The sequence below is a fragment of the Somniosus microcephalus genome, unplaced genomic scaffold (genome assembly GCF_052327205.1).
Source record: "Somniosus microcephalus isolate GS21.2 unplaced genomic scaffold, FLI_Smic_1.0 unresolved_chr3, whole genome shotgun sequence".
NCBI lineage: Eukaryota > Metazoa > Chordata > Chondrichthyes > Squaliformes > Somniosidae > Somniosus > Somniosus microcephalus.
The window spans coordinates 7,151,694-7,177,903 of NW_028225181.1; the positions used below are offsets into that span (position 1 = coordinate 7,151,694).

At 50.8% G+C, this 26,210-nt stretch overlaps 1 protein-coding gene across 1 annotated transcript in view; it reads left to right on the forward strand.

The window, feature by feature from the left end:
- LOC147091186 (pancreatic secretory granule membrane major glycoprotein GP2-like) overlaps positions 1-24,043 on the forward strand; it is a 145,182-nt gene extending 121,139 nt beyond the window's left edge. The window contains exons 6-8 of the mRNA XM_085976473.1: positions 22,965-23,060; positions 23,833-23,928; positions 24,027-24,043. Coding sequence (XP_085832599.1) covers positions 22,965-23,060; positions 23,833-23,928; positions 24,027-24,043 — 209 coding nt within the window. The remainder of the gene's footprint in view (positions 1-22,964; positions 23,061-23,832; positions 23,929-24,026) is intronic.
- Positions 24,044-26,210: the final 2,167 nt, after the last annotated feature.

Consider the following 26,210-nt stretch of genomic DNA (forward strand, 5'->3'; position numbering starts at 1 on the left):
AGGAACTCGGGGTTGTGGAAAGAAGTTCAGGAACTGGGGGTGGGAGGAAAGAAGGTCAGGAACTCAGGGTGGGGGAAAGAGGGTCAGGAACTCGTGGTGGTGGGAAAGAAGGTCAGGAACTCGAGGTGGGAGAAACGAGGTGAGGAAATCGGGGTGGGGGGAAAGAAGGTCAGGAACTCGGGGTGGGGGGAAAGAAGGTCAGGAACTCGTTGTGGGGGGAAAGAAGGTCAGGAACTCGGGGTGGGGGAAAGGAGGTCAGGAACTCGGGGTGGGGGAAAGAGGTCAGGAACTCGTGGTGGGAGAAAGAAGGTCAGGAACTCGGGGTGGGGGTAATGACGTTCAGGATCTCGGGGTGGGGGAAAGAAGGTCAGGAACTCGGGGTGGGGGAAAGAAGGTCAGGAACTCGGGGTGGGGGGAATGACGTTCAGGAACTCGGGGTGGGGGGAAAGAAGGTCAGGAACTCGGGGTGGGGGAAAGAAGGTCAGGAACTCGGGGTGGGGTGAAAGAAGGTCAGGAACTCGGGGTGGGGGAAAGGAGGTCAGGAACTCGGAATGGGGGGAAAGAAGGTCAGGAACTCGTGGTGGGAGAAAGAAGGTCAGGAACTCGGGGTGGGTTGAAAGAAGGTCAGGAACTCGGGGGGGGAAAGAAGGTCAGGAACACGGGGTGGGGGAAAGAAGGTCAGGAACTCGGGGTGGGGGAAAGAAGGTCAGGAACTCGGGGTGGGGGAAAGGAGGTCAGGAACTCGGCATGGGGGGAAAGAAGGTCAGGAACTCGGGGTGGGGGGAAAGAAGGTCAGGAACTCGGGGTGCGGGGAAAGAAGGTCAGGAACTCGGGGTGGGGGGAAGAAGGTCAGGGTCTCTGGGTGGGGGGAAAGAAGTTCAGGAGCTCGGGGGGGGGAAAGATGTTCAGCAATGCGGGGCAGGGGGAAAGGAGAGGAACTCTGGGAGGAGAAAGAATGTCAGGAACTCGGGCTGGGGGGGAAGGAGGTCAGGAACTCGGACTAGTGGGAAAGAAGGCCAGGAACTCGGGGTGGGGGAAAGAAGGTCTGGTACTCGTGGTGGGGGAAAGAAGGTCAGGAAATCGGGGTGGGGGGAAAGAAGGTCAGGAACTCGGGGTGGGGGGAAAGAAGGTCAGGAACTCTGGGTGGGGAGAAAGAAGGTCAGGAACTCGGGGTGGGGGGAAAGAAGGTCAGGAAATCGGGGTGCGGGGAAAGAAGGTCAGGAACTCGGGGTGCGGGAAAGAAGGTCTGGAACTCGGGGTGCGGGGAAAGAAGGTCAGGAACTCGGGGTGCGGGGAAAGAAGGTCAGGAACTCGGGGTGCGGGGAAAGAAGATCAGGAACTCAGGGTGAGGGAAAGAAGGCCAGGAACTCCGGGTGGGGGGAAAGAAGGTCAGGAAATCGGGGTGTGGGGAAAGAAGGTCAGGAACTCGGGGTGCGGGGAAAGAAGGTCAGGAACTCGGGGTGGGGGGAAAGAAGGTCAGGAACACCGGGTGGGGGGAAAGAAGGTCAGGAACTCGGGGTGGGGGAAAGAATGTCAGGAACGCGGGGTGGGGGGAAAGAAGGTCAGGAAGTCGGGGTGGGGGGGAAAGAAGGTCATGAACTCGGGGTGTGGGGAAAGAAGGTCAGGAACTCGTGGTGGTGGGAAAGAAGGTCAGGAATCGGGGTGGGGGAAACACGGTCAGCAACTCGGGGTGGGGGAAAGAAGGTCAGGATCTCGGGGTGCGGGAAAGAAGGTCAGGACTCGGGTGGGGGAAACACGGGCAGGAACTCGGGGTGGGGGAAAGAGGGTCAGGAACTCGGGGTGGGGGAAAGAAGGTCAGGAATTCGTGGTCGGGTGAAAGAAGGTCAGGAACTCGGGGTGGGGGGAAAGATGGTCAGGACTCGGGTGGGGGAAACACGGTCAGGAACTCGGAGTGGGGGAAAGAGGGTCAGGAACACGGGGTGGGGGAAAGAAGGTCAGGAACTCGGGTTGGGGTAAAGAAGGTTCGGAACTCGGGGTGGGGGAAAGAAGTTCAGGAACTCGGGTGGGGGGAAAGAATGTCAGGAACTCGGGGTGGGGGGAAAGAAGGTCAGGAACTCGGGGTGGGGGGAAAGAAGTTCAGGAACTCGGGGTGGGGGGACAGAAGGTCAGGAACTCGGGGTGGAGGGAAAGAAGGTCAGGAACTCCGCGTGGGGGGAAAGAAGGTCAGGAACTCGGGGTGGGGGAAAGAAGGTCAGGGACTCGGGGTGGGGGAAAGTATGTCAGGAACACGGGGTGGGGGGAAAGAAGGTCAGGAACTCGTGGTGGGTGAAACAAGGTCAGGAACTCGGGGTGGGGGGAATGAAGGTGAGGAACTCCAGGTGGGGGGAAAGAAGGTCAGGAAATCGGGGTGTGGGGAAAGAAGGTCAGGAACTCGGGGTGCGGGGAAAGAAGGTCAGGAACTCGGGGTGGGGGGAAAGAAGGTCAGGAACACCGGGTGGGGGGAAAGAAGGTCAGGAACTCGGGGTGGGGGAAAGAATGTCAGGAACGCGGGGTGGGGGGAAAGAAGGTCAGGAAGTCGGGGTGGGGGGGAAAGAAGGTCATGAACTCGGGGTGTGGGGAAAGAAGGTCAGGAACTCGTGGTGGTGGGAAAGAAGGTCAGGAATCGGGGTGGGGGAAACACGGTCAGCAACTCGGGGTGGGGGGAAAGAAGGTCAGGAACTCGAGGTGCGGGAAAGAAGGTCAGGACTCGGGTGGGGGAAACACGGGCAGGAACTCGGGGTGGGGGAAAGAGGGTCAGGAACTCGGGGTGGGGGAAAGAAGGTCAGGAATTCGTGGTCGGGTGAAAGAAGGTCAGGAACTCGGGGTGGGGGGAAAGATGGTCAGGACTCGGGTGGGGGAAACACGGTCAGGAACTCGGAGTGGGGGAAAGAGGGTCAGGAACACGGGGTGGGGGAAAGAAGGTCAGGAACTCGGGTTGGGGTAAAGAAGGTTCGGAACTCGGGGTGGGGGAAAGAAGTTCAGGAACTCGGGTGGGGGGAAAGAATGTCAGGAACTCGGGGTGGGGGAAAGAAGGTCAGGAACTCGGGGTGGGGGGAAAGAAGTTCAGGAACTCGGGGTGGGGGGACAGAAGGTCAGGAACTCGGGGTGGAGGGAAAGAAGGTCAGGAACTCCGCGTGGGGGGAAAGATGGTCAGGAACTCGGGGTGGGGGAAAGAAGGTCAGGGACTCGGGGTGGGGGAAAGTATGTCAGGAACACGGGGTGGGGGGAATGAAGGTCAGGAACTCGTGGTGGGTGAAACAAGGTCAGGAACTCGGGGTGGGGGGAATGAAGGTCAGGAACTCCAGGTGGGGGGAAAGAAGGTCAGGAACTCGGGGTGCGGGTTAGAAGGTCAGGAACGAGCGTCCCGTAGGTTGTGTTGCCTACCCGGTGCCACGGTTAAGGACATCTCCTCTGGGCTGGACAGAAACTTGGAGTGGGAGGGGGAGGATCCAGTTGTCGTGGTCCATGTTGGTACCAACGACATAGATAGGACAAGGAAGGAGGTGCTGCTGAGGGAGTTTGAGCAGCTAGGGGCCAAATTAAAAAGCAGAACCACAAGGGTACTAATCTCTGGATTATTACCTGAGCCACGAGCGAATTTGGCTAGGACAAATAAAATAAGAGAGTTAAATGCGTGGCTCAAGGACTGGTGTGGGAGAAATGGATTTTGCTTCCTGGGACACTGGCGCCAGTGCTGGGGCAGGAGGGAGCTGTTCCTTTGGGACGGGCTTCACTTGGCCAGTGCTGGGACTAGAGTCCTGGCGGATCATATAACTAGGGCTGTAGAGCAGGCTTTAAACTAACTAGTGGGGTGGAGGTTCCTAGAGAGTAAATAATACAAATGACAACAGAGAAGGTCATAGACTTAGGTAGCAGTGGGGAAATTAAAAACCAGAGCGTGTCAGGAAGGTGTAGAAGGTGTGGAGTAAAAGGTAAAGTAATAAAAAGGGCAATGGCAGGAACTAAGTGTCACAAAACATATTTGAAAGTTCTCTATCTGAATGCACGTAGCATTCGTAACAAAATAGACGAGTTAAAGGCACAAATAGCTACATATGGGTATGATCTTGTGGCCATTACAGATACATGGCTGCAGGGTGACAATGCCTGGGAATTAAACATACCAGGTTATTTAACAATCAGGAAGGACAGGCAGGAAGGAAGGGGAGGTGGGGTGGCTATGTTAATAAAGGAAGGAATCACTGTAATACAGGGAAATGATATTGGGTCAAAGGATCAGGATAATGAAACAGTTTGGGTGGAGATAAGGAATAATAAGGCGAAAAAAACACTAGTGGGTGTAGTATATAGGCCTCCGAACAGTCGCAACTCGGTTGGACGGAGTATCAATCAGGAAATAGTTGAAGCTTGTAATAAGGGAACATCTACAATTATGGGGGATTTTAACTATCATATAAATTGGACGAATCAAATTGGGCAGGGCTGCCTTGAGGATGAGTTCATTGAGTGTATTAGGGATGGGTTTCTTGAGCTGTATGTAACTGAACCAACCAGGGGGCAAGCAACCTTAGATCTGGTCCTGTGTAACGAGACAGGATTAATTAAAAATGTCCTAGTAAAGGATCCCCTTGGAATGAGTGACCATAACATGGTTGAATTCCATATTCATTTAGAGGGTGAGGAGGCTGTATCTCAAACAAGCGTGCTAAGCTTGAATAAAGGAGACTATGAAGGTATGAGTGCGGAAATGAGTAAAGTGGATTGGGAAAATAGGTTAAAGGATAAGACGATACATGATCAGTGGTGTACATTTAAGGAGTTATTTTACAAATTCCAAAAAAAAGTATATTCCACTGAGAAAAAAAGGGTGTAAAAGAAAAGACAGCCATCCGTGGCTAAGTAAAGAAATTAAGGATAGTATTCGACTAAAAACAAGGGCATATAAGGTAGCCAAATCTAGTGGGAGAATAGAGGATTGGGAAAACTTTAAAAGACAGCAAAAAATAACAAAAAGATTGATTAAGAAAGGGAAGATAGATTATGAAAGTAAATTAGCAAAAAATATAAAGACAGATAGTAAGAGTTTTTATAGTTATATAAAAAGAAAAAGGGTGGCTAAATAAATGTTGGTCCCTTAGAGGATGAGACCGGGAAATTAATGGTGGGAAATATGGAGATGGCAAAAACACTGAATGAATATTTTGTATCAGTCTTTACAGTAGAGGACACCAAGAATATCCCAACACTTGACAAGCAGGGGGCTATAGGGGGGGAGGAGCTAAATACGATTAAAATCACTAAGGAAGTAGTACTTGGTAAAATAATGGGACTCAAGGCGGATAAATCACCTGGACCTGATGGCTTACATCCCAGGGTTTTGAGGGAAGTGGCGGTAGGGATTGTGGATGCAATGGTAATAATCTTCCAAAACTCCCTGGACTCAGCAAAGGTCCCGGCAGACTGGAAAACTGCTAATGTAACACCCTTATTTAAAAAGGGCAGTAGACAGAAGGCTGGAAACTATAGACCGGTTAGCCTAACATCTGTGGTAGGTAAAATTTTGGAGTCCATTATTAAGGAGACAGTAACAGGACATTTGGATAATCATAATTTAATAAGACAAAGTCAGCATGGTTTTATGAAGGGGAAGTCATGTTTGACAAACTTGCTGGAGTTCTTTGATGAAGTAACATATAGGGTGGATAAAGGGGAACCAGTGGACGTAGTGTATTTAGACTTCAAAATGGCATTTGACAAGGTGCCACACAAAAGATTATTGCTTAAGATAAAAAATCACGGGATTGGGGGTAATATTCTAGCATGGATAGAGGATTGGCTATCTAACAGAAGGCAGAGAGTTGGGATAAATGGTTCATTCTCAGAATGGCAATCAGTAACTAGTGGTGTTCCGCAGGGGTCAGTGCTGGGTCCCCAACTCTTTACAATCTATATTAACGATTTGGAGGAGGGGACCGAGTGTAACATATCAAAGTTTGCAGATGATACTAAGATGGGAGGGAAAGTAGTGAGTGAGGAGGACATAAAAAACCTGCAAGGGGACATAGACAGGCTAAGTTAGTGGGCAGAGATTTGACAGATGGAATACAATACTGGAAAGTGTGAGGTTATGCACTTTGGCAGGAAAAATCGTAGAGCAAGTTATTATCTTAATGGCAAGAAATTTGAAAGTACTGAAGTACAAAGGGATCTGGAGGTCCTGGTGCACGAAACACAAAAGGTTAGTACGCAGGTGCAGCAAGTGATTAAGAAGGCCAATGGAATGTTGGCTTTCATTGCTAGGGGGATAGAATATAAAAATAGGGAGGTATTGCTTCAGTTGTACAAGGTATTGGTGAGTCCGCACCTGGAATACTGCGTACAGTTTTGGTGTCCATACTTAAGAAAGGACATACTTGCTCTCGAGTCAGTACAAAGAAGGTTCACTCGATTAATCCCGGGGATGAGGGGATGGACATATGAGGAGAGGTTGAGTAGATTGGGACTCTACTCATTGGAGTTCAGAAGATTGATAGGCGATCTTATTGAAACATATAAGATTATGAAGGGGTTGGATCGGGTGGATGCAGGGAGGATGTTCCAGATGATGGGTGAAACTAGAACTAGGGGGCATAGTCTTAGAATAAGGGGCTGCTCTTTCAAAACTGAGATGAGGAGGAACTACTTCACTCAGAGGGTGGTAGGTCCATGGAATATGCTGCCCCAAAAAGCTGTCGAAGCTACATCATTACATAAATTTAAAACAGAAATAGACAGTTTCCTAGTAGAAAAGGGAATTAAGGGTTACAGGGAGCGGGCAGGAATTTGGACATGAGTCTAGGTTCGGATAGGTCATGGCCCTCTGGGTAGCGGAGCGAGCCCAGGGGCCGTGTAGCCTGATCCTGCTCCTGTTTTCGTGTGACTAATGCTGTTAGATTCAGGAGATAGTCCTGTCATAGTGGATTGGCGGTTAGGATCAGATCAGCCATGATCTTATTGAATGGCGGAGCAGGCTCGAGGGGCCAATTGGCCTACTCCTGCTCCTATTTCTTATGTTCTTATGAACTCGGGGTGCGGGGAAAGAAGGTCAGGAACTCGGGGTGGGGGAAAGGAGGTCTGGAACTCGGGTGGGGGGAAAGAAGGTCAGGAACTCGGGGTGGGGGAAAGAAGGTCAGGAACTTGGGGTGCGGGGAAAGAAGGTCAGGAACTCGGGGTGGGGAAAAGAATGACAGGAACTCGGGGTGGGCGGAAAGAAGGTCAGGAACTCGGGGTGGGGGAAAGAAGGTCAGGAACTCGGGGTGGGCGGAAAGAAGTTCAGGAACTCGGGGTGGGTGGAAAGAAGGTCAGGAGCTCGGGGTGGCGGAAAGAGGGTCAGGAATTCGGGGTGGGGGAAAGAAGGTCAGGAACTCGGGGTGGGGGGAAAGAAGGTCAGGAACTCCGGGTGGGGGGAAAGAAGGTCAGGAACTCGGGGTGCGGGGAAAGAAGGTCAGGAACTCGGGGTGCAGGGATAGAATGTCAGGAACTCCGGGTGGGGGGAATGAATGTCAGGAACTCGGGGTGGGTGGAAAGAATGTCAGGAATGCGGGGTGGGGGGAAATAAGGTTAGGAACGCAGGGTGGGGGGTAAGAAGGTCAGGAACTCGGGGTGGGGAAAAGAAGGTCAGGAACTCGGGGTGGGGAAAGAAGGTCAGGAACTCGGTGTGGGGAGAGAAGGTCAGGAACTCGGGGGCGGTGGAAAGAACGTCAGGAACGCGGGGCGGGGGGAAAGAATATCACTAACTCGGGGTGGGGGGAAAGAAGGTCAGGAACTCGGGGGGGGAAAGAATGTCAGGAACGCGGGGTGGGGGGAAAGAAGGTCAGGAACTCGGGGTGGGGGAAAGGAGGTCAGGAACTCGGGTGGGGGGAAAGAAGGTCTGGAACTCGGGGTGCGGGTAAGAAGGTCAGGAACTCGGGGTGGGGGAAAGAAGGTCAGGAACTCGGGGTGGGGGAAAGGAGGTCAGGAACTCGGGGTGGGGGAAAGGAGGTCAGGAACTCGGAATGGGGGAAAGAAGGTCAGGAACTCGTGGTGGGAGAAAGAAGGTCAGGAACTCGGGGTGGGTTGAAAGAAGGTCAGGAACTCGGGGTGGGGGAAAGGAGGTCAGGAACTCGGAATGGGGGGAAAGAAGGTCAGGAACTCGTGGTGGGAGAAAGAAGGTCAGGAACTCGGGGTGGGTTGAAAGAAGGTCAGGAACTCGGGGTGGGGGAAAGTGGGTCAGGAACACGGGGTGGGGGAAAGAAGGTCAGGAACTCGGGGTGGGGGAAAGAAGGTCAGGAACTCGGGGTGGGGGAAAGAAGGCCAGGAACTCGGGGTGGGGGAAAGAAGGTCAGGAACTCGGGGTGGGGGAAAGGAGGTCAGGAACTCGGCATGGGGGGAAAGAAGGTCAGGAACTCGGGGTGGGGGGAGAGAAGGTCAGGAACTCGGGGTGGGGGGAAAGAAGTTCAGGAACTCGGGGTGCGGGGAAAGAAGGTCAGGAACTCGGGGTGGGGGGAAGAAGGTCATTATCTCTGGGTGGGGGGAAAGAAGTTCAGGAGCTCGGGGAGGGGGAAAGATGTTCAGCAATGCGGGGCAGGGGGAAAGGAGAGGAACTCTGGGAGGAGAAAGAATGTCAGGAACTCGGGCTGGGGGAGAAGGAGGTCAGGAACTCGGACTAGTGGGAAAGAAGGCCAGGAACTCGGGGTGGGGGAAAGAAGGTCTGGTACTCGTGGTGGGGGAAAGAAGGTCAGGAAATCGGGGTGGGGGGAAAGAAGGTCAGGAACTCGGGGTGGGGGGAAAGAAGGTCAGGAACTCGGGGTGGGGGGAAAGAAGGTCAGGAACTCTGGGTGGGGAGAAAGAAGGTTAGGAACTCGGGGTGGGGGGAAAGAAGGTCAGGAAATCGGGGTGCGGGGAAAGAAGGTCAGGAACTCGGGGTGCGGGAAAGAAGGTCAGGAACTCGGTGTGCGGGGAAAGAAGGTCAGGAACTTGGGGTGCGGGGAAAGAAGGTCAGGAACTCGGGGTGCGGGGAAAGAAGGTCAGGAACTCCGGGTGAGGGAAAGAAGGCCAGGAACTCCGGGTGGGGGGAAAGAAGGTCAGGAAATCGGGGTGTGGGGAAAGAAGGTCAGGAACTCGGGGTGCGGGGAAAGAAGGTAAGGAACTCGGGGTGGGGGGAAAGAAGGTCAGAAACACCGGGTGGGGGGAAAGAAGGTCAGGAACTCGGGGTGGGGGGAAAGAATGTCAGGAACGCGGGGTGGGGGGAAAGAAGGTCAGGATGTCGGGGTGGGGGGGAAAGAAGGTCATGAACTCGGGGTGTGGGGAAAGAAGGTCAGGAACTCGGGGTGGTGGGAAAGAAGGTCAGGAATCGGGGTGGGGGAAACACGGTCAGCAACTCGGGGTGGGGGGAAAGAAGGTCAGGAACTCGGGGTGCGGGAAAGAATGTCAGGACTCGGGTGGGGGAAACACGGGCAGGAACTCGGGGTGGGGGAAAGAGGGTCAGGAACTCGGGGTGGGGGAAAGAAGGTCAGGAATTCGGGGTCCGGTGAAAGAAGGTCAGGAACTCGGGGTGGGGGGAAAGATGGTCAGGACTCGGGTGGGGGAAACACGGTCAGGAACTCGGAGTGGGGGAAAGAGCGTCAGGAACACGGGGTGGGGGAATGAAGTTCAGGAACTCGGGTTGGGGTAAAGAAGGTTCGGAACTCGGGGTGGGGGGAAAGAAGTTCAGGAACTCGGGTGGGGGGAAAGAATGTCAGGAACTCGGTGTAGGGGGAAAGAAGGTCAGGAACTCGGGGTGGGGGGAAAGAAGTTCAGGAACTCGGGGTGGGGAACAGAAGATCAGGAACTCGGGGTGGGGGGAAAGAAGGTCAGGAACTCCGCGTGGGTGGAAAGAAGGTCAGGAACTCGGGGTGGGGGAAAGAAGGTCAGGGACTCGGGGTGGGGGAAAGAATGTCAGGAACACGGGGTGGGGGGAAAAAAGGTCAGGAACTCGTGGTGGGTGAAACAAGGTCAGGAACTCGGGGTGGGGGGAATGAAGGTCAGGAACTCCAGGTGGGGGGAAAGAAGGTCAGGAACTCGGGGTGCGGGTTAGAAGGTCAGGAACGAGAGTCCCGTAGGTTGTGTTGCCTATCCGGTGCCAGGGTTAAGGACATCTCCTCTGGGCTGGACAGAAACTTGGAGTGGGAGGGGGAGGATCCAGTTGTCGTGGTCCATGTTGGTACCAACGACATAGATAGGACAAGGAAGGAGGTTCTGCTGAGGGAGTTTGAGCAGCTAGGGACCAAATTAAAAAGCAGAACCACAAGGGTACTAATCTCTGGATTATTACCTGAGCCACGAGCGAATTTGGCTAGGACAAATAAAATAAGAGAGTTAAATGCGTGGCTCAAAGACTGGTGTGGGAGAAATGGATTTTGCTTCCTGGGACACTGGCGCCAGTGCTGGGGCAGGAGGGAGCTGTTCCATTGGGACGGGCTTCACTTGGCCAGTGCTGGGACTAGAGTCCTGGCGGATCATATAACTAGGGCTGTAGAGCGGGCTTTAAACTAACTAGTGGGGTGGAGGTTCCTAGAGAGTAAATAATACAAATGACAACAGAGAAGGTCATAGACTTAGGTAGCAGTGGGGAAATTAAAAACCAGAGCGTGTCAGGAAGGTGTAGAAGGTGTGGAGTAAAAGGTAAAGTAATAAAAAGGGCAATGGCAGGAACTAAGTGTCACAAAACATATTTGAAAGTTCTCTATCTGAATGCACGTAGCATTCGTAACAAAATAGACGAGTTAAAGGCACAAATAGCTACATATGGGTATGATCTTGTGGCCATTACAGATACATGGCTGCAGGGTGACAATGCCTGGGAATTAAACATACCAGGTTATTTAACAATCAGGAAGGACAGGCAGGAAGGAAGGGGAGGTGGGGTGGCTATGTTAATAAAGGAAGGAATCACTGTAATACAGGGAAATGATATTGGGTCAAAGGATCAGGATAATGAAACAGTTTGGGTGGAGATAAGGAATAATAAGGCGAAAAAAACACTAGTGGGTGTAGTATATAGGCCTCCGAACAGTCGCAACTCGGTTGGACGGAGTATCAATCAGGAAATAGTTGAAGCTTGTAATAAGGGAACATCTACAATTATGGGGGATTTTAACTATCATATAAATTGGACGAATCAAATTGGGCAGGGCTGCCTTGAGGATGAGTTCATTGAGTGTATTAGGGATGGGTTTCTTGAGCTGTATGTAACTGAACCAACCAGGGGGCAAGCAACCTTAGATCTGGTCCTGTGTAACGAGACAGGATTAATTAAAAATGTCCTAGTAAAGGATCCCCTTGGAATGAGTGACCATAACATGGTTGAATTCCATATTCATTTAGAGGGTGAGGAGGCTGTATCTCAAACAAGCGTGCTAAGCTTGAATAAAGGAGACTATGAAGGTATGAGTGCGGAAATGAGTAAAGTGGATTGGGAAAATAGGTTAAAGGATAAGACGATACATGATCAGTGGTGTACATTTAAGGAGTTATTTTACAAATTCCAAAAAAAAGTATATTCCACTGAGAAAAAAAGGGTGTAAAAGAAAAGACAGCCATCCGTGGCTAAGTAAAGAAATTAAGGATAGTATTCGACTAAAAACAAGGGCATATAAGGTAGCCAAATCTAGTGGGAGAATAGAGGATTGGGAAAACTTTAAAAGACAGCAAAAAATAACAAAAAGATTGATTAAGAAAGGGAAGATAGATTATGAAAGTAAATTAGCAAAAAATATAAAGACAGATAGTAAGAGTTTTTATAGTTATATAAAAAGAAAAAGGGTGGCTAAATAAATGTTGGTCCCTTAGAGGATGAGACCGGGAAATTAATGGTGGGAAATATGGAGATGGCAAAAACACTGAATGAATATTTTGTATCAGTCTTTACAGTAGAGGACACCAAGAATATCCCAACACTTGACAAGCAGGGGGCTATAGGGGGGGAGGAGCTAAATACGATTAAAATCACTAAGGAAGTAGTACTTGGTAAAATAATGGGACTCAAGGCGGATAAATCACCTGGACCTGATGGCTTACATCCCAGGGTTTTGAGGGAAGTGGCGGTAGGGATTGTGGATGCAATGGTAATAATCTTCCAAAACTCCCTGGACTCAGCAAAGGTCCCGGCAGACTGGAAAACTGCTAATGTAACACCCTTATTTAAAAAGGGCAGTAGACAGAAGGCTGGAAACTATAGACCGGTTAGCCTAACATCTGTGGTAGGTAAAATTTTGGAGTCCATTATTAAGGAGACAGTAACAGGACATTTGGATAATCATAATTTAATAAGACAAAGTCAGCATGGTTTTATGAAGGGGAAGTCATGTTTGACAAACTTGCTGGAGTTCTTTGATGAAGTAACATATAGGGTGGATAAAGGGGAACCAGTGGACGTAGTGTATTTAGACTTCAAAATGGCATTCGACAAGGTGCCACACAAAAGATTATTGCTTAAGATAAAAAATCACGGGATTGGGGGTAATATTCTAGCATGGATAGAGGATTGGCTATCTAACAGAAGGCAGAGAGTTGGGATAAATGGTTCATTCTCAGAATGGCAATCAGTAACTAGTGGTGTTCCGCAGGGGTCAGTGCTGGGTCCCCAACTCTTTACAATCTATATTAACGATTTGGAGGAGGGGACCGAGTGTAACATATCAAAGTTTGCAGATGATACTAAGATGGGAGGGAAAGTAGTGAGTGAGGAGGACATAAAAAACCTGCAAGGGGACATAGACAGGCTAAGTAAGTGGGCAGAGATTTGACAGATGGAATACAATACTGGAAAGTGTGAGGTTATGCACTTTGGCAGGAAAAATCGTAGAGCAAGTTATTATCTTAATGGCAAGAAATTTGAAAGTACTGAAGTACAAAGGGATCTGGAGGTCCTGGTGCACGAAACACAAAAGGTTAGTACGCAGGTGCAGCAAGTGATTAAGAAGGCCAATGGAATGTTGGCTTTCATTGCTAGGGGGATAGAATATAAAAATAGGGAGGTATTGCTTCAGTTGTACAAGGTATTGGTGAGTCCGCACCTGGAATACTGCGTACAGTTTTGGTGTCCATACTTAAGAAAGGACATACTTGCTCTCGAGTCAGTACAAAGAAGGTTCACTCGATTAATCCCGGGGATGAGGGGATGGACATATGAGGAGAGGTTGAGTAGATTGGGACTCTACTCATTGGAGTTCAGAAGATTGATAGGCGATCTTATTGAAACATATAAGATTATGAAGGGGTTGGATCGGGTGGATGCAGGGAGGATGTTCCAGATGATGGGTGAAACTAGAACTAGGGGGCATAGTCTTAGAATAAGGGGCTGCTCTTTCAAAACTGAGATGAGGAGGAACTACTTCACTCAGAGGGTGGTAGGTCCATGGAATATGCTGCCCCAAAAAGCTGTCGAAGCTACATCATTACATAAATTTAAAACAGAAATAGACAGTTTCCTAGTAGAAAAGGGAATTAAGGGTTACAGGGAGCGGGCAGGAATTTGGACATGAGTCTAGGTTCGGATAGGTCATGGCCCTCTGGGTAGCGGAGCGAGCCCAGGGGCCGTGTAGCCTGATCCTGCTCCTGTTTTCGTGTGACTAATGCTGTTAGATTCAGGAGATAGTCCTGTCATAGTGGATTGGCGGTTAGGATCAGATCAGCCATGATCTTATTGAATGGCGGAGCAGGCTCGAGGGGCCAATTGGCCTACTCCTGCTCCTATTTCTTATGTTCTTATGTTCTTATGAACTCGGGGTGCGGGGAAAGAAGGTCAGGAACTCGGGGTGGGGGAAAGGAGGTCTGGAACTCGGGTGGGGGGAAAGAAGGTCAGGAACTCGGGGTGGGAGAAAGAACGTCAGGAACTTGGGGTGCGGGGAAAGAAGGTCAGGAACTCGGGGTGGGGAAAAGAATGACAGGAACTCGGGGTGGGCGGAAAGAAGGTCAGGAACTCGGGGTGGGCGAAAGAAGGTCAGGAACTCGGGGTGGGCGGAAAGAAGTTCAGGAACTCGGGGTGGGGGGAAAGAATGTCAGGAGCTCGGGGTGGCGGAAAGAGGGTCAGGAATTCGGGGTGGGGGAAAGAAGGTCAGGAACTCGGGGTGGGGGGAAAGAAGGTCAGGAACTCCGGGTGGGGGGAAAGAAGGTCAGGAACTCGGGGTGCGGGGAAAGAAGGTCAGGAACTCGGGGTGCGGGGATAGAATGTCAGGAACTCCGGGTGGGGGGAATGAATGTCAGGAACTCGGGGTGGGTGGAAAGAATGTCAGGAATGCGGGGTGGGGGGAAATAAGGTTAGGAACGCAGGGTGGGGGGTAAGAAGGTCAGGAACTCGGGGTGGGGAAAAGAAGGTCAGGAACTCGGGGTGGGGAAAGAAGGTCAGGAACTCGGTGTGGGGAGAGAAGTTCAGGAACTCGGGGGCGGTGGAAAGAACGTCAGGAACGCGGGGCGGGGGGAAAGAATATCACTAACTCGGGGTGGGGGGAAAGAAGGTCAGGAACTCGGGGGGGGAAAGAATGTCAGGAACGCGGGGTGGGGGGAAAGAAGGTCAGGAACTCGGGGTGGGGGAAAGGAGGTCAGGAACTCGGGTGGGGGGAAAGAAGGTCTGGAACTCGGGGTGCGGGTAAGAAGGTCAGGAACTCGGGGTGGGGGAAAGAAGGTCAGGAACTCGGGGTGGGGGAAAGGAGGTCAGGAACTCGGGGTGGGGGAAAGGAGGTCAGGAACTCGGAATGGGGGGAAAGAAGGTCAGGAACTCGTGGTGGGAGAAAGAAGGTCAGGAACTCGGGGTGGGTTGAAAGAAGGTCAGGAACTCGGGGTGGGGGAAAGGAGGTCAGGAACTCGGAATGGGGGGAAAGAAGGTCAGGAACTCGTGGTGGGAGAAAGAAGGTCAGGAACTCGGGGTGGGTTGAAAGAAGGTCAGGAACTCGGGGTGGGGGAAAGTGGGTCAGGAACACGGGGTGGGGGAAAGAAGGTCAGGAACTCGGGGTGGGGGAAAGAAGGTCAGGAACTCGGGGTGGGGGAAAGAAGGCCAGGAACTCGGGGTGGGGGAAAGAAGGTCAGGAACTCGGGGTGGGGGAAAGGAGGCCAGGAACTCGGCATGGGGGGAAAGAAGGTCAGGAACTCGGGGTGGGGGGAGAGAAGGTCAGGAACTCGGGGTGGGGGGAAAGAAGTTCAGGAACTCGGGGTGGGGGGAAGAAGGTCAGGGTCTCTGGGTGGGGGGAAAGAAGTTCAGGAGCTCGGGGAGGGGGAAAGATGTTCAGCAATGCGGGGCTGGGGGAAAGGAGAGGAACTCTGGGAGGAGAAAGAATGTCAGGAACTCGGGCTGGGGGGGAAGGAGGTCAGGAACTCGGACTAGTGGGAAAGAAGGCCAGGAACTCGGGGTGGGGGAAAGAAGGTCTGGTACTCGTGGTGGGGGAAAGAAGGTCAGGAAATCGGGGTGGGGGGAAAGAAGGTCAGGAACTCGGGGTGGGGGGAAAGAAGGTCAGGAACTCTGGGTGGGGAGAAAGAAGGTTAGGAACTCGGGTTGGGGGGAAAGAAGGTCAGGAAATCGGGGTGCGGGGAAAGAAGGTCAGGAACTCGGGGTGCGGGAAAGAAGGTCAGGAACTCGGGGTGCGGGGAAAGAAGGTCAGGAACTTGGGGTGCGGGGAAAGAAGGTCAGGAACTCGGGGTGCGGGGAAAGAAGGTCAGGAACTCCGGGTGAGGGAAAGAAGGCCAGGAACTCCGGGTGGGGGGAAAGAAGGTCAGGAAATCGGGGTGTGGGGAAAGAAGGTCAGGAACTCGGGGTGCGGGGAAAGAAGGTAAGGAACTCGGGGTGGGGGGAAAGAAGGTCAGAAACACCGGGTGGGGGGAAAGAAGGTCAGGAACTCGGGGTGGGGGGAAAGAATGTCAGGAACGCGGGGTGGGGGGAAAGAAGGTCAGGAAGTCGGGGTGGGAGGGAAAGAAGGTCATGAACTCGGGGTGTGGGGAAAGAAGGTCAGGAACTCGGGGTTGTGGGAAAGAAGGTCAGGAATCGGGGTGGGGGAAACACGGTCAGCAACTCGGGGTGGGGGGAAAGAAGGTCAGGAACTCGGGGTGCGGGAAAGAATGTCAGGACTCGGGTGGGGTAAACACGGGCAGGAACTCGGGGTGGTGGAAAGAGGGTCAGGAACTCGGGGTGGGGGAAAGAAGGTCAGGAATTCGGGGTCGGGTGAAAGAAGGTCAGGAACTCGGGGTGGGGCGAAAGATGGTCAGGACTCGGGTGGGGGAAACACGGTCAGGAACTCGGAGTGGGGGAAAGAGGGTCAGGAACACGGGGTGGGGGAATGAAGTTCAGGAACTCGGGTTGGGGTAAAGAAGGTTCGGAACTCGGGGTGGGGGGAAAGAAGTTCAGGAACTCGGGTGGGGGGAAAGAATGTCAGGAACTCGGGGTAGGGGGAAAGAAGGTCAGGAACTCGGGGTGGGGGGAAAGAAGTTCAGGAACTCGGGGTGGGGGGACAGATGATCAGGAAATCGGGGTGGGGGGAAAGAAGGTCAGGAACTCCGCGTGGGTGGAAAGAAGGTCAGGAACTCGGGGTGGGGGAAAGAAGGTCAGGGACTCGGGGTGGGGGAAAGAATGTCAGGAACACGGGGTGGGGGGAAAGAAGGTCAGGAAATCGTGGTGGGTGAAACAAGGTCAGGAACTCGGGGTGGGGGGAATGAAGGTCAGGAACTCCAGGTGGGGGGAAAGAAGGTCAGGAACTCGGGGTGCGGGTTAGAAGGTCAGGAACGAGAGTCCCGTAGGTTGTGTTGCCTACCCGGTGCCAGGGTTAAGGACATCTCCTCTGGGCTGGACAGAAACTTGGAGTGGGAGGGGGAGGATCCAGTTGTCGTGGTCCATGTTGGTACCAACGACATAGATAGGACAAGGAAGGAGGTTCTGCTGAGGGAGTTTGAGCAGCTAGGGGCCAAATTAAAAAGCAGAACCACAAGGGTACTAATCTCTGGATTATTACCTGAGCCACGAGCGAATTTGGCTAGGACAAATAAAATAAGAGAGTTAAATGCGTGGCTCAAAGACTGGTGTGGGAGAAATGGATTTTGCTTCCTGGGACACTGGCGCCAGTGCTGGGGCAGGAGGGAGCTGTTCCATTGGGACGGGCTTCACTTGGCCAGTGCTGGGACTAGAGTCCTGGCGGATCATATAACTAGGGCTGTAGAGCGGGCTTTAAACTAACTAGTGGGGTGGAGGTTCCTAGAGAGTAAATAATACAAATGACAACAGAGAAGGTCATAGACTTAGGTAGCAGTGGGGAAATTAAAAACCAGAGCGTGTCAGGAAGGTGTAGAAGGTGTGGAGTAAAAGGTAAAGTAATAAAAAGGGCAATGGCAGGAACTAAGTGTCACAAAACATATTTGAAAGTTCTCTATCTGAATGCACGTAGCATTCGTAACAAAATAGACGAGTTAAAGGCACAAATAGCTACATATGGGTATGATCTTGTGGCCATTACAGATACATGGCTGCAGGGTGACAATGCCTGGGAATTAAACATACCAGGTTATTTAACAATCAGGAAGGACAGGCAGGAAGGAAGGGGAGGTGGGGTGGCTATGTTAATAAAGGAAGGAATCACTGTAATACAGGGAAATGATATTGGGTCAAAGGATCAGGATAATGAAACAGTTTGGGTGGAGATAAGGAATAATAAGGCGAAAAAAACACTAGTGGGTGTAGTATATAGGCCTCCGAACAGTCGCAACTCGGTTGGACGGAGTATCAATCAGGAAATAGTTGAAGCTTGTAATAAGGGAACATCTACAATTATGGGGGATTTTAACTATCATATAAATTGGACGAATCAAATTGGGCAGGGCTGCCTTGAGGATGAGTTCATTGAGTGTATTAGGGATGGGTTTCTTGAGCTGTATGTAACTGAACCAACCAGGGGGCAAGCAACCTTAGATCTGGTCCTGTGTAACGAGACAGGATTAATTAAAAATGTCCTAGTAAAGGATCCCCTTGGAATGAGTGACCATAACATGGTTGAATTCCATATTCATTTAGAGGGTGAGGAGGCTGTATCTCAAACAAGCGTGCTAAGCTTGAATAAAGGAGACTATGAAGGTATGAGTGCGGAATTGAGTAAAGTGGATTGGGAAAATAGGTTAAAGGATAAGACGATATATGATCAGTGGTGTACATTTAAGGAGTTATTTTACAAATTCCAAAAAAAAGTATATTCCACTGAGAAAAAAAGGGTGTAAAAGAAAAGACAGCCATCCGTGGCTAAGTAAAGAAATTAAGGATAGTATTCGACTAAAAACAAGGGCATATAAGGTAGCCAAATCTAGTGGGAGAATAGAGGATTGGGAAAACTTTAAAAGACAGCAAAAAATAACAAAAAGATTGATTAAGAAAGGGAAGATAGATTATGAAAGTAAATTAGCAAAAAATATAAAGACAGATAGTAAGAGTTTTTATAGTTATATAAAAAGAAAAAGGGTGGCTAAATAAATGTTGGTCCCTTAGAGGATGAGACCGGGAAATTAATGGTGGGAAATATGGAGATGGCAAAAACACTGAATGAATATTTTGTATCAGTCTTTACAGTAGAGGACACCAAGAATATCCCAACACTTGACAAGCAGGGGGCTATAGGGGGGGAGGAGCTAAATACGATTAAAATCACTAAGGAAGTAGTACTTGGTAAAATAATGGGACTCAAGGCGGATAAATCACCTGGACCTGATGGCTTACATCCCAGGGATTTGAGGGAAGTGGCGGTAGGGATTGTGGATGCAATGGTAATAATCTTCCAAAACTCCCTGGACTCAGCAAAGGTCCCGGCAGACTGGAAAACTGCTAATGTAACACCCTTATTTAAAAAGGGCAGTAGACAGAAGGCTGGAAACTATAGACCGGTTAGCCTAACATCTGTGGTAGGTAAAATTTTGGAGTCCATTATTAAGGAGACAGTAACAGGACATTTGGATAATCAAAATTTAATAAGACAAAGTCAGCATGGTTTTATGAAGGGGAAGTCATGTTTGACAAACTTGCTGGAGTTCTTTGATGAAGTAACATATAGGGTGGATAAAGGGGAACCAGTGGACGTAGTGTATTTAGACTTCAAAATGGCATTTGACAAGGTGCCACACAAAAGATTATTGCTTAAGATAAAAAATCACGGGATTGGGGGTAATATTCTAGCATGGATAGAGGATTGGCTATCTAACAGAAGGCAGAGAGTTGGGATAAATGGTTCATTCTCAGAATGGCAATCAGTAACTAGTGGTGTTCCGCAGGGGTCAGTGCTGGGTCCCCAACTCTTTACAATCTATATTAACGATTTGGAGGAGGGGACCGAGTGTAACATATCAAAGTTTGCAGATGATACTAAGATGGGAGGGAAAGTAGTGAGTGAGGAGGACATAAAAAACCTGCAAGGGGACATAGACAGGCTAAGTAAGTGGGCAGAGATTTGGCAGATGGAATACAATACTGGAAAGTGTGAGGTTATGCACTTTGGCAGGAAAAATCGTAGAGCAAGTTATTATCTTAATGGCAAGAAATTTGAAAGTACTGAAGTACAAAGGGATCTGGAGGTCCTGGTGCACGAAACACAAAAGGTTAGTACGCAGGTGCAGCAAGTGATTAAGAAGGCCAATGGAATGTTGGCTTTCATTGCTAGGGGGATAGAATATAAAAATAGGGAGGTATTGCTTCAGTTGCACAAGGTATTGGTGAGTCCGCACCTGGAATACTGCATACAGTTTTGGTGTCCATACTTAAGAAAGGACATACTTGCTCTCGAGTCAGTACAAAGAAGGTTCACTCGATTAATCCCGGGGATGAGGGGATGGACATATGAGGAGAGGTTGAGTAGATTGGGACTCTACTCATTGGAGTTCAGAAGATTGATAGGCGATCTTATTGAAACATATAAGATTATGAAGGGGTTGGATCGGGTGGATGCAGGGAGGATGTTCCAGATGATGGGTGAAACTAGAACTAGGGGGCATAGTCTTAGAATAAGGGGCTGCTCTTTCAAAACTGAGATGAGGAGGAACTACTTCACTCAGAGGGTGGTAGGTCCATGGAATATGCTGCCCCAAAAAGCTGTCGAAGCTACATCATTACATAAATTTAAAACAGAAATAGACAGTTTCCTCGTAGAAAAGGGAATTAAGGGTTACAGGGAGCGGGCAGGAATTTGGACATGAGTCTAGGTTCGGATAGGTCATGGCCCTCTGGGTAGCGGAGCGAGCCCAGGGGCCGTGTAGCCTGATCCTGCTCCTGTTTTCGTGTGACTAATGCTGTTAGATTCAGGAGATAGTCCTGTCATAGTGGATTGGCGGTTAGGATCAGATCAGCCATGATCTTATTGAATGGCGGAGCAGGCTCGAGGGGCCAATTGGCCTACTCCTGCTCTTATTTCTTATGTTCTTATGTTCTTATGAACTCGGGGTGCGGGGAAAGAAGGTCAGGAACTCGGGGTGGGGGAAAGGAGGTCTGGAACTCGGGTGGGGGGAAAGAAGGTCAGGAACTCGGGGTGGGGGAAAGAAGGTCAGGAACTTGGGGTGCGGGGAAAGAAGGTCAGGAACTCGGGGTGGGGAAAAGAATGTCAGGAACTCGGGGTGGGCGGAAAGAAGGTCAGGAACTCGGGGTGGGGGAAAGAAGGTCAGGAACTCGGGGTGGGCGGAAAGAAGTTCAGGAACTCGGGGTGGGGGGAAAGAAGGTCAGGAGCTCGGGGTGGCGGAAAGAGGGTCAGGAATTCGGGGTGGGGGAAGAAGGTCAGGAACTCGGGGTGGGGGGAAAGAAGGTCAGGAACTCCGGGTGGGGGGAAAGAAGGTCAGGAACTCGGGGTGCGGGGAAAGAAGGTCAGGAACTCGGGGTGCGGGGATAGAATGTCAGGAACTCCGGGTGGGGGGAATGAATGTCAGGAACTCGGGGTGGGTGGAAAGAATGTCAGGAATGCGGGGTGGGGGGAAATAAGGTTAGGAACGCAGGGTGGGGGGTAAGAAGGTCAGGAACTCGGGGTGGGGAAAAGAAGGTCAGGAACTCGGGGTGGGGAAAGAAGGTCAGGAACTCGGTGTGGGGAGAGAAGGTCAGGAACTCGGGGGCGGTGGAAAGAACGTCAGGAACGCGGGGCGGGTGGAAAGAATATCACTAACTCGGGGTGGGGGGAAAGAAGGTCAGGAACTCGGGGGGGGAAAGAATGTCAGGAACGCGGGGTGGGGGGAAAGAAGGTCAGGAACTCGGGGTGGGGGAAAGGAGGTCAGGAACTCGGGTGGGGGGAAAGAAGGTCTGGAACTCGGGGTGCGGGTAAGAAGGTCAGGAACTCGGGGTGGGGGAAAGAAGGTCAGGAACTCGGGGTGGGGGAAAGGAGGTCAGGAACTCGGGGTGGGGGGAAAGAAGGTCAGGAACACGGGGTGGGGGGAAAGAAGGTCAGGAACTCGGGGTGGGGGAAAGAAAGTCAGGAACACGGGGTGCGGGAAAGGTGGCCAGGAACTCGGGGGGGAAAGAATGTTAGGAACTCGGGGTGCGGGTAGGAAGGTCAGGAACTCGGGGTGCGGGTAAGAAGGTCAAGAACTCGGGGTGGGGGGAAAGATGGACCAAAAATCAGGTTAGGTGAGAAGGTCTGGAGCTCCGCATGGGGGGGGGAAGACATGTTCAGGAACACGGTGGGCGGGCGATAAAATCAGTAGCTCTGGGTGTGGGGAGAGAAGGTCAGGAACTCGGCAGGGGGGAAAGAGATGGTCAGTAACTCAGTGGGCGGGCAATTAAATCAGTAGCTCTGGGTGCGGGGAGAGATGGTCAGGAACTCAGGGTCGGGGGAGCAAAGGTCCAAACATCGTGCGGAGGGAGAAGGTCAGGAACTTGGGGCGAAAAGAGAAGGTAAAGAAATCAGGTGGCAGGGCAATAAGTTCAGGAGCTCTAGGTGGGTGTAGAGAAGATCATGAACTCGGGGTGGGGGGCGAGAGGTCCGATAATCAGGTGGGGGGAGGTCTGGAACTCGGGGGTAAAGAGAAGGCCAGGAACTCGGGTTGGAGGGGGCTAAGGTCAGGAACACGGATGAGGGAAGAAGGTGAGGAACCTGTTGGAGGGGGAGAGAATGTCTCAACTCTGGGGTGGCGGGGGGTGGCGAGATGGTCAGGATCTCGGTGTGGGAGAGAAGGGCAGCTATTCGCGTGGCGCAGTAACTCGGTGTGTTTAGAGATGGTCAGTAACACATACTCGGGGAGAAGTTCAGGAACTCAGGCTTTTGGAGGAGGTCAGAAACTTTGACGGGCGGATGTCAAGAAATTGCACGTCAAGAGAATGTCAGGAACCTGGGTGTGTGGAGGTCAGGAACTTGGTTGGAGAGAGGTCAGGAACTTGGGCGGGGTGAGTAGATCAGAAACTTGGTCGGCGTTATTAGGTCACTAACTTGGGCGCTGGGGGCAGGCACATGTTTGCGGGTGGGAGAAGGTCTTAAACCACGAGGGTGAGTCCTGTCTGTTGCAAGTACATTCTGTTCTGTCTGGAGTAGGCAGTCTTGTCCTCCAAGGGTCCCAATCAGCAATCAGGAGTTGTCATCAAAGGGGAACAATTAGATCTTTGTGTGTTGCAAGTAAACACGTCCGTTTTGAAATGTTCCAGAAGGGTGGCTCTGGTATTACACGTGTCATCAATGGAATGAAAAAGTGATATTGTGCCCCGCCATGTTGTAAGGGGCACAGCGAATAAAGGAATTGGAACACAAAATGTACTTTTCACCAAAGCTCTAGGGAGCTGAATCAGACGCTGTTCTTCGAGTCTATCGGACACTCTGTTCCCTGCGATGCACACTGATCACGATAGACCCCCAGTGTAGCACTGGGCCCCCTCTCTAGACTTTCTGGGTGATGGCGAATGGGATTGGCTGATTATGCATTTTATAAAGACTGGTGTCTGACATTCTCCAGACTCTAATAGCAGCCTGATGACCTGTTCTGGTGTTCTCCACTCTGTACTCTCCCATGTCTCTCTTCCTTTATTACAGATCCAAAGACAGTCCCAAATCAGGAGCCCGAGAAACAATCGACTTGTGAATCCACTGACCGCTCCTCCTCTAGCCCAGAAGGGGCTGCAAGCTCAGGTAACTGCCTTGTGGGGTCCAATACTACACAGACTGTTCAACAACAACAACAACAAAATGTATTTATATAGCACCTTTAACGTAACAAAATGTCCCAAATAAGAGCTGAAATCCAAATTCCCAGAGATTCATCCAGTCTCTTAATGAGGGGAATGGGATGCACTGACTGACGTGTGTTGGCTGAGGGGATTGAGGGGATTTGGATGCGTGGGAACGGTAACACAGAGGTTATGTTACTGCACTAATAATCCCAAGGCCTGGACTAATGATCTGGAGAATATGAGATCAAATCCCACCACAACAGTTGGGGAACTTAATAAAACTCTGGAATTAAATGCTGGACCATTAATCTATCAGATTGTCATTAAAAATACATCCGGTTCACTAATGTCCTTTAGGGAAGGAAATCTGCTGTCCTTACCCGGTCTGGCCTATATTTGGCTCCAGACCCACAGCAATGTGGTTGAACCTTAACTGCCCTCTGAAATGGCCCAGCAAACCACACAGTTGTATTGAAGAAGGCGGCTCTCCACCACCTTCTCAAGGGCAGTTAGGGAAGGGCAGCAAAAGCTGGCCTTGCCAGCGACGCCAACATACCACGAACGACTAAATAAAAACCAGTGACAGAGGGACATGGAATTTAGTGACTGAGGGGATTAGATGATTCTAGCCTATATAAAGACTGATGTTGGACATTCTCCTGACTCTAGTACCAGCCTGGTGACCTGTTCTCCAGTACGCACACTCCTTTGTCTCACTTCCATTTTTCAAGCTCCAGAGACATCCCCAACTCAGGAACCCGAGGAACAATCGACTCACCAATCCAATGACCGTCCACACACTATTCTCGTGGTGTCTACAGCCTCAGGTATCTACTTTGTGTGGTCCATTCTACAGACTGCTCACCAAATGAAACTGCAGCAATCCTCTGTTCCTCAGATTGAATCATTCTCTTACTGTGGGAAGTGGGATTTACTGCCTGACGTGTGTGGGATGAGGAGACTGAGGGAATTCGGATGCAGCGACTGAGGGAAGTGGAATGCACTGACTGAGGGAGTGTGATGTAATGAATGAGGGGAGTGTGGAATAGTGAATGAAGGGAGAGAGATGAAGTGAATGAGGGGAGTGTGATGTAGTGAATGAGGGGAGAGTGATGTAGTGAATGAGGGGATTGTGATGTAGTGAATGAGGGGAGTTATGTAGTGAATCAGGGGCGTGTGATGTAGTGAATTAGGGGAGTGCGATGCAGTGAATGAGGGGAGTGTGCTGTAGTGACTGAGGGGAGTGTGATATACAGAATGAGGTGAGTGTGAAGTAGTGATTGAGGGAAGTGTGATGCAGTGAATAAGGGGAGTGTGATGTAGTGAATGAGGGGAGTGTAATGTAGTGATTGAGGGGAGTGTGATGCAGTGAATAATGGGCGTGTGATGCAGTGAATGAGGGGAGTGTGGTGTAGTGAATGAGGGGAGTGTGATGCAGTGAATGAGGGGAGTGTGATGTAGTGATTGAGGGGAGTGTGATGCAGTGAATAAGGGGAGTGTGATGTAGTGAACGAGGGGAGGGTGATGTAGTGAATGAGGGGAGTGTGATGTAGTGATTGAGGGGAGTCTGATGCATTGAATAAGGGGAGTGTGATGCAGTGAATGAGGGGAGTGTGATGTAGTGATTGAGGGGAGTGTGATGTAGTGAATGAGGGGAGTGTGATGTAGTGAATGAGGGGAGAGTGATGCAGTGAATGAGGGGAGTGCGGTGTAGTGAATTAGGGGAGAGTGATGTCGTGAATGAGGGGAGTGTGGTGTCGTGAATGAGGGGAGTGCGATGTAGTGAATGAGGGGAGTGCGATGCAGTGAATGAGGGGAGTGAGGTGTAGTGAAGGAGGGGAGTGTGGTGTCGTGAATGAGGAGAGTGCGATGTAGTGAATGAGGGGAGTGTGATATAGTAAATGAGGGGAGTGTGATGTAGTGAATGAGGGGAGTGCGATGTAGTGAATGAGGGGAGTGTGATGTAGTGAATGAAGGGAGTGTGATGTAGTGATTGAGGGGAGTGTGATGCAGTGAATGAGGGGAGTGTGATGTAGTGAATGAAGGGAGTGTGATGTAGTGAATGAGGGGAGTGTGATGCAGCGAATGAGGGGAGTGCGATAGAGTGAATGTGGGGAGTGTGATGTAGTGAATGAGGGGAGTGTGATGTAGTGAATGAGGGGAGTGTGATGTAGTGAATAAGGGCAGTGTGATGTAGTGATTGAGGGGAGTGTGATGGAGTGAATGAGGTGAGTATGATGTAGTGAATGAGGTGAGTGTGATGTAGTGATTGAGGGGAGTGTGATGCAGTGAATAAGGGGAGTGGGTTGTAGTTATTGAGGGGAGTGTGATGTAGTGAATTAGGGGAGTGGGATGCAGTGAATGAGTGGAGTGTGATGTAGTGGATAAGGGGAGTGTGATGTAGTGAATGAGGGGAGTGTGATGTAGTGATTGAGGGGAGTGGGATGTAGTGAATGAGGGGAGTGTGATGTAGTGAATAAGGGGAGTGTGATGCAGTGAATAAGGGGAGTGTGATGTAGTGAATGAGGGGAGTGTGATGTAGTGAATGAGGGGATTGTGAAACAGTGAATGAGGGGAGTGGGATGTAGTGAATGAGGGGAGTGTGATGTAGTGAATAAGGGGAGTGTGATGCAGTGAATGAGGGGAGTGTGATGTAGTGAATGAGGGGAGCGTGATGTAGTGAATGAGGGGAGTGGGATGTAGTCAATGAGGGGAGTGTGATGTAGTGAATGATGGGACTGTGATGTAGTGTCTGAGGGGAGTGTGATGTAGTGAATGAAAGAGTGTGATGTAGTGTCTGAGGGGAGTGTGATGTAGTGAATGAGGGGAGTGTGATGTAGTGAATGAGGGGAGTGTGATGTCGTGAATGAGGGGAGTGTGATGCAGTGAATGAGGGGAGTGTGATGCAGTGAATGAGAGGAGTGTGATGTAGTGAATCAGGGGAGTGTGTTGCAGTGAATAAGGGGAGTGTGATGTAGTGAATGAGGGGAGTGTGATGTAGTGAATGAGGGGATTGTGAAACAGTGAATGAGGGGAGTGTGATGTAGTGAATAAGGGGAGTGTGATGCAGTGAATGAGGGGAGTGTGATGTAGTGAATGAGGGGAGTGT